The sequence below is a fragment of the Equus quagga genome, chromosome 4, assembly GCF_021613505.1.
Source record: "Equus quagga isolate Etosha38 chromosome 4, UCLA_HA_Equagga_1.0, whole genome shotgun sequence".
Lineage (NCBI taxonomy): Eukaryota > Metazoa > Chordata > Mammalia > Perissodactyla > Equidae > Equus > Equus quagga.
In genome coordinates this window covers 109,435,928-109,451,327 of record NC_060270.1, presented here as the reverse complement: position 1 = coordinate 109,451,327, position 15,400 = coordinate 109,435,928, and the positions used below count along the sequence as shown (strand labels likewise).

Sequence of the window (15,400 nt, the reverse complement as noted above, 5' to 3'; positions counted from 1 at the left end):
CACCCCTCATCAGGCCATGCTGAGGTGGCATCCCACATAGCACAGCCAGAAGGACCTATAACTATACAACTATGTACTGGGGGGCTCTGGGGAGAAGAAGAAGAAGAAAAAAAGCAGGACCACTTGAATTTGACTACTTAGAGACTTTCCCCTTTAAATGAGACCCATTTATTCAACTTCTTAAATAGCATTTCCAAAATTTTCTCAAGGCATGTAATCTTTAACATAATGCACAGGATTATTGACATATCTTGAAGCACGAGGGAAGGTTTTTGATATTTTAAACATTTAAAAATAGACATACATATTTCATTCTCCAATTTCATTTGTAATAGAAAACAAGTCTAAAGTACCCTGACAATGCAAATAAAACGATGAGTAAACAACTCAAATTAGGAAGCTCCCTTACAATCAATTGAGACATTAACAAAAGAAGTTATCTATTCAACTTAATATTTAATTTCTTATTAGAAAATGGTTTTCAGCTCTGATCATTACACTGAAGATTCCATGATTTTGAGATTTTGATACCCACTGCTAATCTCTTGGACAATAACTTAGTGAATAATTTCTACATGAATTTCTGTATATGCTTTTAAAAAACAGGATAAATTAAAGCCCTGTTGTCCAAACAAATTACCTCCCAATCTATTACATTTTTTCACCTTCTTGTTTATAATTTAGACAGTTTGAAGAGATTTAAACGTGTTGCTAGGCAACTAGCTCCTGAAGCATAACGTATTTCCTTCAACATCCCAGCCCATTCTTTTTTATCGTCTTCATACCTGATGGAGAAAAAAAAGTAATCAATAAGCAGTTTTTAAATAGATTTCCCTGTGTTAAATATTCAAATGGGGAGCTTCAAGAAAACCCTACTAGCTCTTACACAGATGAGGATGCATCTGACTAGTAGAATAACGCTTGAATTCCTCCCAAAATATGCATTCTCTGAATGAGCAGATGTCCAAACTACTGCCATGGTATTTAATCTGGATGCTTAGGCAGTTAAGCCTTCTCTAGGAATCAAAGGCTGTCCAGAGATGAGGAATAATAGACAGTTGAGCAATTACTCATTCAGCTTTGGACTGATAAAGATGGCTGGTCTCTATGAGCCAAGGTCAGCAGACTCTTACCTTAAGAGAAAGAACTGGGAAGAGCAGGGACTAGTTGCCTTGAATATGCTTTCAGTTGTTCCCAGCATGGCGCCTGACACTAGTGGTCATTCCATAAGAATATATTTTCCTTCCCTTTATTGTCCTGTATGAGTACGACTCGTAGACTCTTCACTTGATGTTAGGTAAGAACTGGTCACCCTCTCTCAATATTCAAGGTTATAAAGATACAGACAACCTGAATTCCTTTGAAACGTGCGCCTCTCCTCTGCTTGGTGCCTGGAATGCCCTCTCTGCATGAGAAACTCCTAAATGCTGCCTTCTCTCTGAAGCCTTTCTCGTCTTCCTCAAGCATAGTTCGTTACTTTTTCTTCATTTCTCACATTGTTCTTTATATAGTATCTATTGTAGCAATTATTCTGATTTTTTCCCTATATTTATGTCTTCAACAAACTCAAAGGTATTTGAGGGCAAATAATATATCTTATTCACCTTAGCATCTTCCCTCCTCTGGAAGCTATCAATACTTGGCACATAGGAAATATGCCAAACCATTCTACAATGAATGAATGAGATTTAAAATAATAATTTTTAAAATTAGCTGATACTTATATAATATCTGACTTAATTTCATTAATGGGTCTTAAGAGTTGTACTGTGCACTGAGTGATTTTTATGTAGAGAAAAAATATTTTACCACTCATAAAGGGAAAGACCTTAATTATCTATACAAAACTTGAGGCAACAAATTAAAAGATAAAGAAGGGTTTTAAATGAGCTAATGAAAAAGTGACCACATTTAAGCATTAGGAGGTTGAGGTTAAATGAGGCTTAAATTAAAAGCATTTGCTTCCTGGCAGTTGTATTTTTACTTTCAGCTTGGCCAATCCAAATAATGGAATGATTTCAAGAAAAAATACAAGAATGGAAATTTTTTTTACACATCATGGTAAGAGGGTCTATAGGTTTAGAATGTGGTACACTGATAATTTTCATCTTATTTTCATCTCTGCATGTGTGAATAGAGATTCACTAGGAAGTTGAAGGCAAGTAGGCAGCCACCTTTCTATGGATCAGTGGCTTTCAGCTCTGTGGCACATCTGAGTTACCTGGAGGGCTTATCAGAGCACAGATTGGTGGGCCCCAACCCCAGAGTTTCAGTAGGTCTGAGGTGAGGCCTGAGAATTTGCATATCTAACAACTCCCCAGGTGCTGCTGATGCTGCCTTGGGAACCACTGCGGATCACTGGTTCTCAAATTTGACTTGCACGTTGGAACCACCTGGAGACATTAAAAATATTGATGCCTCGGTCCCTCCCCCAGAGATTGACTTAATTGGTATGGAGTATGGCCTGAGCATGAGGATTTTTTAAAGTTCTCAAAGTGATTCTAATACGCAGCAAGGTTTGTGAATTACTGCTCCAGATTTTATTACCCAAATAGAAAACAGAACCTAAATTTAAAATCTTACAGCCAAGCAGATAGTGATGAATGCCCCCTCTGGCCTTTTCCCAGTCCAGTGGTTCCCAAACTTGTCTGCACATTAGAATCATCTGGAGCTCTTTTGAAAGTTCCAAAGCCCAAAGCATACCTCAGGCCAATTAAACACAATCAATAGAGGTGGGATAGAGGTGTCAGTACTTTCTGAAGTTCCCTAGTGATGCCAATGAGCAAGCAAGCCTGGGAGCCACTGCCCTAATTGCAAAAGAAACCATGATCAGAGAGGATCATATAAGGGCTATTTTTAGCAGGAGATGCTATACTTTTCCTCCTGCTGAAGCAACTTAGCTTTTGACCACCATTAGGAACAAGAGTGGCTCGTGTGGGCTTTAGCTGATTGACAGCACCATTCCTTAATATCAGTGTTTCTCAACCCTGGCTGCAAAGTAGAATCACCTGGGAAGGTTTTAGGACCTAGTGATGCCTAGGCCCTGCCTCCAGAAATTCTGATTTAATTGGTCTGTATTAAGGCCCAGGCACTGGTATATTTTAAGCATCCCAGGCAATTTTAATGTGCAGCTAGGGATGAGAATCACTGCCTATTCACTCCTGGTACCTATCCCTGTTTTCCAAAAACTGTAACCTTCCCAGCCCTCCATTACTTCATCCTTTTTTTCCTACTGCTTCCAGCCTTTCCCCATCTCACCCTCTTGCTAAGCCTGTCCTCTTTCCTCCCTGGAAATCTCCAGTTTCTTTCCCTTCCTTCTTTTTTGAGGGGGAGAGGGGTAATATTAACTACATTTTATAGCCACTTTTTTCTTGCCTTTTACACAGCTAATTACTATTACAACAACCTAAGGAAATGATGTCTGATGCACAAAATAATTGTTTGGTCAAGCTGCTAGCCTTTCAGCCTTCCAGTTCACCAGCTGGGAATAAGGCATGTGCTGGTTCAGGTATAGGACAAATACTATTCCCTTTTCACTGTGAGGCTTAGTGATATGCCTTCGCTGATCACTCTTCCAATGCTGTACCTGTAAACTTAAATGTACAAGCAAATCCCCTGGGAATCTTGTTAAAATGAAGATTCTAATTGAGTAGGTCTGGGGTGGGGCCTAGGATTTTGAATTTCTAAGGTGCTCCCGGGAGATGCCAACACTGCTGGTCCACACACCACACTTTGAGTACCAAGGTTCTGGATAATCTGGTGACAGGCCAGGTAAGGGCATCCAGCCTTGGGAGTGGAGGCTGCCTCGACCGTGTGACTCTCTATGACACAACTTACACTTCTGTTCTCAGACTTCCTGGATACACCTTGGTCTCCATATGGCATTCACTGCTTTAGGAACTATGGTAAAATCCACCCCCACTTCTTTTTAAATACATTCATTTTAAGCCTAACTAAAATAGTTCAATTGAGTAATAACTGCAAGTATCATACTTGGGAGACCTATTTGGCACCTATCTGGGAGGTAAAAGGAACTGCTACCTTTCAGTTTTTTCTTTTTTAAAAACCTTTTGTAACTGAATCCTCAAAATATTGGAAAACTATTTAAATTAGATTCAAAATAGAATTAACGAATTCATAGAAAACTCAAGAGGTTAAATGTTTCTTCAGAACTCTGTTTTCTTAGGAACTAAAGCACTCTTTGGTAGAAAGGTAAGTAAGTAGCCTTTCCCTCCTGGATGCCTACAGCATTACACTTTTAGAGCTGAAATGGAGCTTAAAGGATCAACAGTCCAACTCTCATTTTATTGATTAAGAAACAGGCCCAGATAAGTTCTTTCCCAAGCTCACAGCTAAATTAGAAGCAGTACTTGATCAAGTAAGTGGCATGCACAAAAGTTCAATTAGGTTCAAAGAGTGTTTACTACCAAGAAGTAGCATACGTGTTGGGAAAGTCTAGCTTACTGTTCACTTCAAACTTGTTTATCAGTTATTTGATTTAATATTTGGTTCAGAAAATTGGAGTGAAGAAAACTTACTTCCAAATGTCATTGACTTCAGTTGGTGCAAATTCTTTAGACTCTAGTTGAATCATGGCAAAACCACCGATGGCATACAGGGATCCAGCCAGGCTGACCAAACTAATGGAACTTCTTTCTTGGGGAAATTCGGTCATGACTTCCCATCTAGGAATTATTGAAAATATAGTCAATGTAAAACTTAAAGAAATGCCAAATGTATTTACTGAAACAATTATAGGAAATTATAATTTAAAAAGTCAAGTAGCATAGGCATCCAAAATTAGAAGATTAAGTTTGCTTCTGAAAAATATCTAAATATTCCTTTATTTGAAAGATGTAACCAGATTAGAGATACAGCCTTCAATATGTCCATCCTGGAATCCTTCATCTTCATCAGCACCTTCAGCAGTGGTTATCAAAGTGCCATAAACAGTGGGGTTTTTGCAGTTCTAGGCTCCTAGGCCCTACTGTGTTGGATTTCATTTGAATGCTAATACAAATTTTCAAAAACTCTGTTCTCCATCATTTCTCAAGAAGTCTCCAAATCCTCTGCGATGAAGGCATGTGATAAGGATGGTTTAGAAACTAGGGTTGGAAATTTTCTTTTTAATGATTTACATTTCATCTTTTTTAATAAAGGATTTAAGGGGACTTTATAATGTTAACAGCCATATGAAATAGAACAACTAAAGATAAAATCAATTAAATTCGTTGGAAACATCAAGAGTCTAGAATGAGTCATTTTGGTAGCTCTCTATTCCATTACTCTGGCATTAAAAGTGGACCTCATAATTTGTCTCTAAATATATTATCTGATTTTCTAATTATAAAAATAATATATGTACAGTGTAGAAAATCTGGAAAATAAAGAAAGGTATAGAAGAAAACATATCACCCATGATCATACCGTCCAGACATAATCATAAGCAATATTTTGGTGTAATTTTGTCATTTTTAAAAAAGCATATAAATTTAAATATAAACATTTACTCCATCTCTACATATGAACAAAACTAAAAACAGAGTATTTATAATGTTGTGTGCTGCTGCTTTAACTTCTTATAAGTGTTTACCCATATTATATGGTCTTCAAAAACATGATTTTTAATGATCATTTAAATCCTATTCCATAAAAGTTCCTTGTGATTTTCAGATATTAAAGTCTATTTTGTAATCAGGCATTCATGGTTCCTTAAAAAAGTAATAACAGTGCTCTGATTTTTTCTTCATTGCTAAACTAGGAGTATAAAAATAATATCCTCATTCAGATGTGTGAGCTAAAAAATTTGAAGAAGACTAATTTTATATAAATAATAGCTATAAAATATCTTTTCACATTAACTTTAAGCCAATAAAAGCTTAAAAGTGGAAATTTTAAGAAAATTATAAAGAGCATAGAAGAATTAATCTTCTGAAGCATTCATGCCTTACAAATATCAAGCTAAGTGGAGGTCTTTTCATCCTTAAAGAAACTGATAGACTTGGGTCACTTAATGATGGGAATACATCATGAGAAATATGTCATTGTGTGATCTTGTTGCTGTGTGAACATCATAAAGTGTACTTATACAAACCTACATAGTATAGTCTACTACACACCTAGGCTACATGGTACTAATCATCTGGGACCACCATTGTATATGTGGTCCATTCTTGACTGAAATGTTGTTATTGCAGTGCATGACTGTATTTCAAATTAAGTAAGATTATAGAGACGTATACCCATCTATGTGTATACAATTATTCATAAGTATTACCTTTGTATGACTAAATTCACAAAGTTAATAACAAATAAGGACAAATTGGGCACTCCAACATTAACTTGAGGGTCATGTGTTCCAAATTACAAACACATGTAATGCATCAAAATGTTTGTCATTTCACTCCTAATAACAACAAAAGAAACCTTGATGAAGATATTTCCTCTTTAATCCTTACCTCGCTGCCTTCCTTTCCCCATGTCCTAATTAGAAAGCTTAATTTTTATCCAAAGTTGAAAATGAAAAAGTATAGTGATTCATATGCTGTAGTAAGATATAGCAACTCACTTGTTGGTTATGAGGTCAAAAGCTTCAACTGAAGCTGAAAGACCGTCTTCAGTGACACCTCCAGCAATCACAATCCTGCCTTTATGGATTGCCACTCCAAACATCGACCGAGGGGTTTTCATTGGAGCTAGATCTTTCCAGTCTCCTTTTTTGGGGTTGTAGACAAACACTCTGTTTGTACACTTTCTGTAAACATTAAAAGAACAAAATCGTCCTTTTAGAACCTTCCTTCTTTAAAAGAAGCAACTTCACTGATCATTTAGCTTTGCTTCTCAGATGAAATATGTAGTATAGCAGAGGATCAGAAAAACTCCGAAGTATTCTTAATCTGAACATATGCCACCAAGCAAAGGACAATTCCAAATGTGAGGACCAAAACTATTTTATAACTTAATTATACTACTGGAAGGTAGAGTACCTTTACTTTTGCCAACTGCCTAGAAGCCCAGGAAGAGAAGATTTTATTCTTATCTGCCACTAAATTCAATGGAAGATATGAATAGAGTAAAAGAAAAATATATTGTGCTTCAGTAACAAAAGTGTTAAGTTCATTTATTTCATTATCTGAAAATCCTAGGAATGAGTCAGTTAACTTAAAAAATAATTAGGTGTGAATGTACCTATTTTAAATTTACCTATGTAACATGATGGCTCATTTCATTTTAATCTACCACTAATAAACCAATGCATTTTAAGAAATCTGGGGACTTATACCTCAACATAATAAAGGCGATATATGATGAACCCACAGTTAATATCATTCTCAATGGAGAAAAACTGAAAGCTATCCCTTTAAGAATAGGAACCAGACAAGGATACCCACTTTCACCACTCTTATTTAACATAGTATTGGAAGTCTTAGCCAGAGCAATCAGGCAAGAGAAAGAAATAAAAAGGATCCAAATTGGAAAGGAAGAAGTGAAACAGTCACTATTTACAGATGACACGATTTTGTATATAGAAAACCCTAAAGAATCCATCAAAAAACTTTTAGAAATAATAAATGAATATGGTAAAGTTGCAGGATACAAAATCAACATACAAAAATCAGTTGCATTTCTATACACTAACAATGAAGTAGCAGGAAGAATTTAAGAATACAATCCCATTTACAATTGCAACAAAAGAATAAAATACCTAGGAATAAATTTAACCTGTACATTGAAAACCATAAAACTTTGTTGAAAGAAATCGAAGACGACACAAAGAAATGGAAATATATTCCATGCTCCTGGATTGGAAGAATTAACATAGTTAGAATGTCTATACTTCCTAAAGCAGCCTACAGATTCAATGCAATCCCTATCAAAGATGTATACCTGAAATTTATATGTTATAAACCAATGTCACTGCAATAAAAAACAAACAAGAAATCTGGGACTATAGATTAGACAACTAGTCATCTGAGCTGAGTAGTAATGAGAACAGTCTTATATGCTAAATGCTACCAGAAAAACCTGGACTCATCTGAATTATTCTCCTTAGTATGTTCCTTCTCCTTAAAGTTGTCCATAATTTACTGATGGGAGTTCAGAATTCCAAATATTGATTAACTGGGTATATTTGGTAAAGCTAAAAAGCAAACAAACCAAAACCCAAGTTTTTGTGAGGGCAATTGTTTTAATTCTATAAAAGCCTCCAGATATCTAGAGTAGAAGCATTTCCTTTAATTTGACTATGAGTATTACTTTAAAACTTCCAGATAAGAGCATGATACAAAATCATGTTCTGCAAATTCAGTGGTGATAACTAGTGAAATTCAGTGTTAAGTTTTACAGAATGACATCTCACAAAAAAATAAAAAAGAACAAAGAAAGAAAAGAAAACAACAAAAGAAAGAAAAAATAGATAATGACTCATTTCAAAGTCCCTGACTTTGGCATTTGTCAAGCAGTGTGGTCTTGGTTATTCGTGTTCAAGAAGATTAATGTTTTCTTACTGACAGACCTGTATGCTTCTTACAGACATATCAATTTCCTAGTCACTAATACTACTTGAAGGAAACAATTTAAATCATTTGGCAGGGTCATGGTGTTCCCAAAGTCAGAAACTGCTTAATAGATTTTCCATTCCATTTACTTGGGAAAAATGCTCAAAATAAGATTTTGCGCTGTGTGGGTTTATAATATAGCTTTCCTTTAAATATTCATTTGACAGTAATAGCTTGGATTAAGGAGGATATCAAAATGTCAGAATATGTTATCTTTGAATACAGATAAGATTGCATAAAAAATTATTGCTAGGGCTGGCCCTGTGGCATAGTGCTTAAGTTTGGCATGCTTTGGCAGCCCGGGTTCGGGGGTTTGGATCCTGGGCCCAGACCTACACCACTTGATAGTCATGCTGTGGTAGAGACCCAAATACCAAAATAGAGGAAGACTGGCAGAGATGTTAGCTCAGGGCTAATCTTCCTCAAGCAAAGAAGGAGGAAGATTGGTGGCAGATGTGGGCTCAGGGCGAATCTTCCTAGGCAAAAAAAAACACCCAAAACCCCAAAACTCGTTGCTTTTATTTTATTTTTTAAGATTTTATTTTTCCGTTTCCCCCAAAGTTCCCCAGTACATAGTTGTGTATTTTTAGTTGTGGGTCCTTCTAGTTGTGGCATGTGGGACACCGCCTCAACATGGCCTGATGAGCAGTGCCATGTCTGCGTCCAGGATCCAAATCGATGAAACCCTGGACCGCCAAAGTGGAGCGCATGAACTTAACCACTTGGCCGTGGGGCTGGCCCCTACTCATTGCTTTTAAAACCGCATTTTCTGTGCTATATTAGTCATTTTAATTGAATAATAACCATTAATTATCAACTCCAGAACATAAAGTTCTTTACTTCTAGCACATTTCCACATTTTACTCTGCTTTCCTACTTTGCCCTTGAAGTTAATTCTGACTCCCTTTCCAGGACTGGACATCTCTATAAACTAAACAACCTGGGCAAATGATGATCAGCCAAATTAGGTAGAGTTTTCAGGAGCAGGAAATTAGTTCTCACTATTTAACCTGAAAATCTTCATTTTACCAGACAGGCTACTGGCTTAACTGACTGATTTCTGGAGTATTCTGAACTCATTTCTCCCTTTGAATTATAAGATCTCTTTCCTAATTACCTATCCTTTGAGAAATGCCTAGAAATCAAGTTAGCTTTATATATGAAACTTTATCCTGTTTTTTCTCACAAGAGATTGGATGCTAGTGGGTATACCAGGGTATATCTCTTCTGTCTGATCAGTGCCCATTCATGACCACTTGTTAAATATTTGGAATACCACACCCCTGTCCAGGAGTAAATAAGTGAGACATTACTGAGGAAATAACTGCCCCATTTTCACTGACCGTACTTTTCAGTTTCAAACTCACCTATCTAAATTCTCTCTTGTGAACCTAAAGTACAAATCCATGTGATTTTTTGTGCGCTATTGTTAGTAGTTATATTTTAAATAGTATTTTATTAAAGAGATACACTTAATTTTTATCTACTTACGGCTAAATGAATAAGAAAGCACATTGGTTTTAATGTAGTAAAATATAAATTAGCTAAATAAAATACTTGATTTTGCTCCAAAGTGCTGCTTTTCCACTGTAAGAATACCTATGTTGGAGGTATTTTCATTCCTAGCAGTATGCTGGGCATCTACAAATTTATTTTAGCAACTTTTAAATTGTATTTAGTTTTCCTTCAGAAATCATTCATAATATCCTCCAATAGCTTTTAAAATTTTTATTTTAAAACTTTACATCCAAAATATGGGTGAGAACTAAGTCCCATTTCAGTATGTAGATTCAAATGAAAGAGGAAAGAAACTTTGTAATAACCAATCATTTGGATATAAACCACAAGGATATTTCAGGGTACTTACTTGTCATCTGTCTTTCCTCCTAGACAATATATCATCCCCTTATGTGAAATCACATTATGGCCATAGACTTTGATAGGAAGTTTTTTAACTTCATTCCATTTTGCAGCCCTAAAATCAGAAGATGATAGAATTTATATGCTGTCAGTAAATTCCAGGTTCTAAAAATATGAACATTTTATAGGCATTCATATCCCCGAATGCTTAGGAAATGGGAATGTCATGCCAACTTACACAGGATCATAGCATAACACTGAATCCAGCGAAGCCTCTGTTTGAAGGTCTTTGCCTGCAACTACATAGATTTTGTCATCTACCTCTCCTAGACCAAACAGACACCTGGCTGAAGGCAGAGGTGGAAGTCCAACCCACTCAGATGCTACATTATCAAGCTGAAAGAAAAAATATATGAATTGTGGAGGTTGTCAAGAAAAAGTTACAGGTGTACCAGAAAATATGCTATACTTTATTTTTTGAAGTATAGTTGACATATAATATATACTTTATGTGTTGTTTAGAATTCATTGAAATAGTCAAAGATCTTGCAAGTAAAATAAAACTACAATCCAAAAGTATATTTTACCTGTGAATTAACAAGAAAAATGAGAGAATCTACTTGGCTTACCAAAATAGCTAACGTACCAAAATCTGCAGGACTTCAACAAAGGAAAGAGAGAATAAAATAGAGTCAGCAAAGCTTAGTGAGTGAGGTTTCCTGCCAAATTTTCTTCCTATGTTGCCTTGTTCATGTTTAACAAGAACTCTTAATACTTTCAGGACACTGTGGAAAGAGAAGTTGTCACTGCAGGGAGGGTTACAGCATGTGAGTGACCCCCACATGCTATATTTAACACTCTCCCCAAGCCGGCACCGGGACAGCTGGACCTGTCGCTCAGGCCACAGACAACTGGGAGGTTAGGCAATATCTTTTTTCTTTCCTTCAAAAATTTCTAGGTTCTCTATGGTTTGCTTTATTACCTGATATAGGCTGGTGTTAATGTGAATTTCCCAGATTTTTGTTTGGAGTCATTTGAAATATCCTTCTTACTTCTTCTTTTTAAAATTTATATTAGGAAGTAACTTTGCTTGTTTTTGCTACTGCTTCTTCTGCAAGCCTAGGACAGCTCTCCTAGTGCCCGTGCTCTGGGGTAGGGGATTCTGGCAGCACTGGCATCAGTCTCAGCACTTACTACTGGTAATTTTAAGATTTTCCACTTCACATTTTAGGACACCAAGGCACAAGAAAGCTGCTTTCTGAGGGAGTGCAGTGACAGATTTGTTGTTGTCTCTAGTGCTACTTCTATGTAGCCACAAAAAAAGGGAATAAAACTCAAGACTATTTGGATACCAAGAACAGATGCAGACATTAAAGGCTGTGGTCTGGGGAGGGGCCTCTCTGGAAGCCTATCTATATCTGTAACCTTGATTAAAACAAAGCACTAGTTAAGACTAACCGAGATGAGTGGTTTAATACCCACATGTGCTTTGCATTCACTAATTTCAATAGCTAGATTGTGATCACTAATGTTTTCATTTTTGAAAAAAAAGTCCTTTGATCAAGAAAGTAGTGTGTAGTACAGTAAAGATAATAATGAACATTTATGGAGTCTTGACTTTGTGATAGGCTTTACTGAACGTTTTACACAGGCCATCTCTTTTAGTCCTCCAGGATAGGCACTATTATCATCTCCATTTTGCAGATGAGGAAACTGAGGCACAGAAGGGTTAAATAATTTGCCCAAGCTCATAGAGCTTTTAAGTGATATTCAAATGCAAGCTATAAATCCACAATTTCTTTTTTAAAATGGGAACAGTGGCTGTCATAATCCCAAGCCCGAGGGCTAACTGCCCACACTGCACAGTACTGTCTACATCCCCCCACCAGCCCCAGCAGGGCACTTCCTACAGCAGATGAAATAGAAACCTGCCTGCCAGCTCTTTTATAGATGAGCTGTCAAGCTGTTTAACATCTCTGGCTCCAGTTTCCTCATCCTTAAAATTAAGGTTTGGACTTAGATTACATTAAGATGCTGTGCTGTTCAAAGATTTGATGAATCTATTAATTCTATGAAAAAACCCTCTCTTACCTAGGTAAAAAATTCTCATAATCTATTTATAGTATACAATCAAAGGTCATATTACTCCTAACTTTATACATTTTAAACAGATGTGACCAAGCAGAAAATACAAAACCTGAAATTCTCATACATATATTTTCTCGTGAGTCCTAACCCTCTCTTACAGTCAGGTGTTTTCATCCTGGCATCTTGTTCCGCTATTTGTGCCTTTTAAAAGGAGCAAGGGCAATGACAGAGAGTTGACCCTTTTAACTTTATATGACTGTTTTTGTAGCTATAAAGAACATCAAGCAGGTTTCTTGAACCAGAAATAAGAGGCCATGTCAATAAAAGTAAGGGTAGTACCTCTGCAGAATAAAGATAAGACTGTAAATATTCCTTGGATCTATGATTTCTAGGTATCTGTCTGTCTGTGATTTAATGTCATTTTTACTTCCTAGATATAATTATTGCCTTTTTAATTGAATTCTCCCTTTCTGAAATTTATCTGAATTTAAAATTAGGGCTTAGGAAATTTTCTGGCCCACATTCAAATACTTGTGATTACAGCTATTTTATTTTTATATTTCATAGTTAACATTCTTCAATGGAACTTTGAAAACTGAGATGCATGATTCACATGTATTATTACATTTTTCAAGATTGGAAAAACTGGTTAAAGGTAGTATTTTGTAAATGCACACTATGTCACACTTTGAGAGAACACAGTGACTGTGGTATGACATGCAACACTTACTTATCTTTGGCCTTTCCAACTCGAGTGCCCATAAACCCCAGGCCATGAGCAGCTATGACCTAAACAAACTCTTCTGAGCTAACTGTAAGCTACAAGTCTGGTATTGGCTTTATTAAAGACAAAGGTTAATTCCTTCATAAACTGATAGAGTATAATGTGTTGATAATATGAAACAAACTCCCTTCAAACAGAATCGATTAGGGGGATTCATTTTCTTGAAAACTTCTGTGGTTTCACAAAACAGATTAAGTTGTGACAATGTCGAAGTACAACTCTGATCCAAATAAATGTGTTTATTTATCGTAAGTAAAAAATTTATCACAAACATTTCTAAATATAATGAATCAACTCAAATTAGTGACACGTGTGTACATAGTTTTTCCTAGAAGTTAATCCAAAGTGTGTAAAATATGTACACAAGTTCTTCCATTTTCAACAAAATTATATTGTAGGCAGTAGCCATAAATAAGAGATGAAATGCTACCTCCAAGAACTTGAAATCAGTTCAAGGAAACTTGGAAAAAGGTAGAAAGTCTGATCAATCATAACTTTTTTGTAATGTGTAAAGTACTTTGATTTAGGGAGCTATATTAAGGCTATTTTTCCAGAAAGAGGAGACAAGATTTAGTTTTTACTAAAATACTGGGCTTTGAAGGATTACAGTCATCATCAACTATAAACATGACATTTTGGGTAAAAGAGTGTAAAGAAAATCTTGAGTCATCAGTGAAACATTAATTAGAACCTCATTCTTCACCAAACCTTTTATTAAATATTAATAAACAGTTAAATTAACCGATCTAAGTATTTCGGTCAGCCCTCTAAGGAGTGAAAGTGCAAAGGACTGGAACAGGACAGCAGTTAGGAGAAAATGCAAGCAGCCTGAATAATTCACAAATAGCTAACTGGATAGTGAGTGCCAGCCTTCGCTTTATGCCTGTACTTATATAAAAATAGCCTTCCTTACCTGGAAGAAGTACGACTGTAGAGGTTGATCCTTATTTTCTTCATCCACATACAGTCCTCCAACCACGTACACCTGATTTTGTTGGGTAACGATGCTGGAATGATTTCTGGGAATCTGCTCAGCCAGTGCAGTAAGGTAGCATTCATTTTCTGTGGGATCATAAGCCACGGCAGCTGTGTCATTAACCAAGAGGATGAGGTCTTTGACAAACATTCCGTGCCTGGGAATGTCATTCAGGTAACCAGGAAGTAAATCTTCATCACCAACATCACCATTCACCTCACCAGCCCCAGCCTTCTCTGCATTTTTGCTAGGTTCTGGGAGTTTGCCTGCGAAGGCATCTTTGAGAACTTTGATTTTTTTCTGGAGTTCTGGGTTGCTTTTAATTATATCATCTTTCTCAACGTGATCTTTAAAATATTTTTCTGTCATAAGGCGAAAACGGATACAATCAAACACTTCGCTAAGGTTTTTAACCCTGTTTTCTTTGTCTGTTCGCACCCATTTCATCACTGCCTCAAATACTGCTTCTTCCTTTTCCACGTTGAGGCTGTCATTTGAAATGACTGAGATCAGTTCCTGTGGAGACAGTTGCATAAAGTCCTCTTCCTTACAAATCTGTACAAAGCGATCAGACACAAATTCACGGGCAGAGATGGCGAGTCTCGGGCAGTCAAGAAGAAGTCCTAATCTTAGGATGGCTAGACAGTTACCAGGAGCAAGTCTCTTCTGAAGATAAGAAACGCAGACAGTGAACACTGAGGGGATCTGAAAGCGGCTGGCCAACGCAAAAATATCTTGCACGTTTGCATCGTTGAGATCAATAGTGGCAGAGTACAGGTACTTGATGATTAAATCCAGGACAGCAGGATCCACATTATCTAGTACTACCTCCTTTTTTTTCGCTTCATCAATTTCAGATAAAAAATACTCACGGAAGTAAGGACTACAAGCTGACAAAATCAATCTGTGGCAAGGAAGACTTTTGTCACCTGCTTTTAGTGTGCAATCGATGAATTTTTTCTCATCCAGGAGATCTTTTAAACCATCCTGAAGAAGGGTGGATTGGTAAAGCCGCAGTTCCTCTGCGAGTTCCCGCTGGGAATCCATTTTGTGAGCAACCTGGGTAAGGAAGGGGACACTGAAGGCCTTAGCTCCTCGCAGCACACAGGTCTAGCTGTAAAAAGGCAGATCAGC

At 36.6% G+C, this 15,400-nt stretch overlaps 1 protein-coding gene across 1 annotated transcript; it reads right to left on the bottom strand.

Annotated features, from left to right (window-relative positions):
- Positions 1 to 145: 145 nt before the first annotated feature.
- Positions 146 to 15,400, bottom strand: KLHL41 (kelch like family member 41). Its single transcript, XM_046658478.1, has 6 exons — positions 14,204 to 15,400; positions 10,657 to 10,814; positions 10,426 to 10,533; positions 6,569 to 6,754; positions 4,539 to 4,685; positions 146 to 785 (listed from the first exon to the last, which is right to left on the bottom strand). Exons 1-6 carry the CDS (start codon positions 15,311 to 15,313, stop codon positions 674 to 676), a joined length of 1,821 nt encoding a protein of 606 aa, XP_046514434.1. The 5' UTR covers positions 15,314 to 15,400; the 3' UTR covers positions 146 to 673.

Coding starts and splice junctions, on each gene's coding strand:
- KLHL41 (XM_046658478.1), bottom strand. CDS start 15,313: ATGGATTCCCAGCGGGAACTCGCAGAGGAACTGCGGCTTTACCAATCC. Junction 4,686..6,568: donor TTTGACCTCATAACCAACAA/GTGAGTTGCTAT, acceptor AATAATTCCTAG/ATGGGAAGTCATGACCGAAT. Junction 786..4,538: donor GAAGTCAATGACATTTGGAA/GTAAGTTTTCTT, acceptor TTTCTCCATCAG/GTATGAAGACGATAAAAAAG.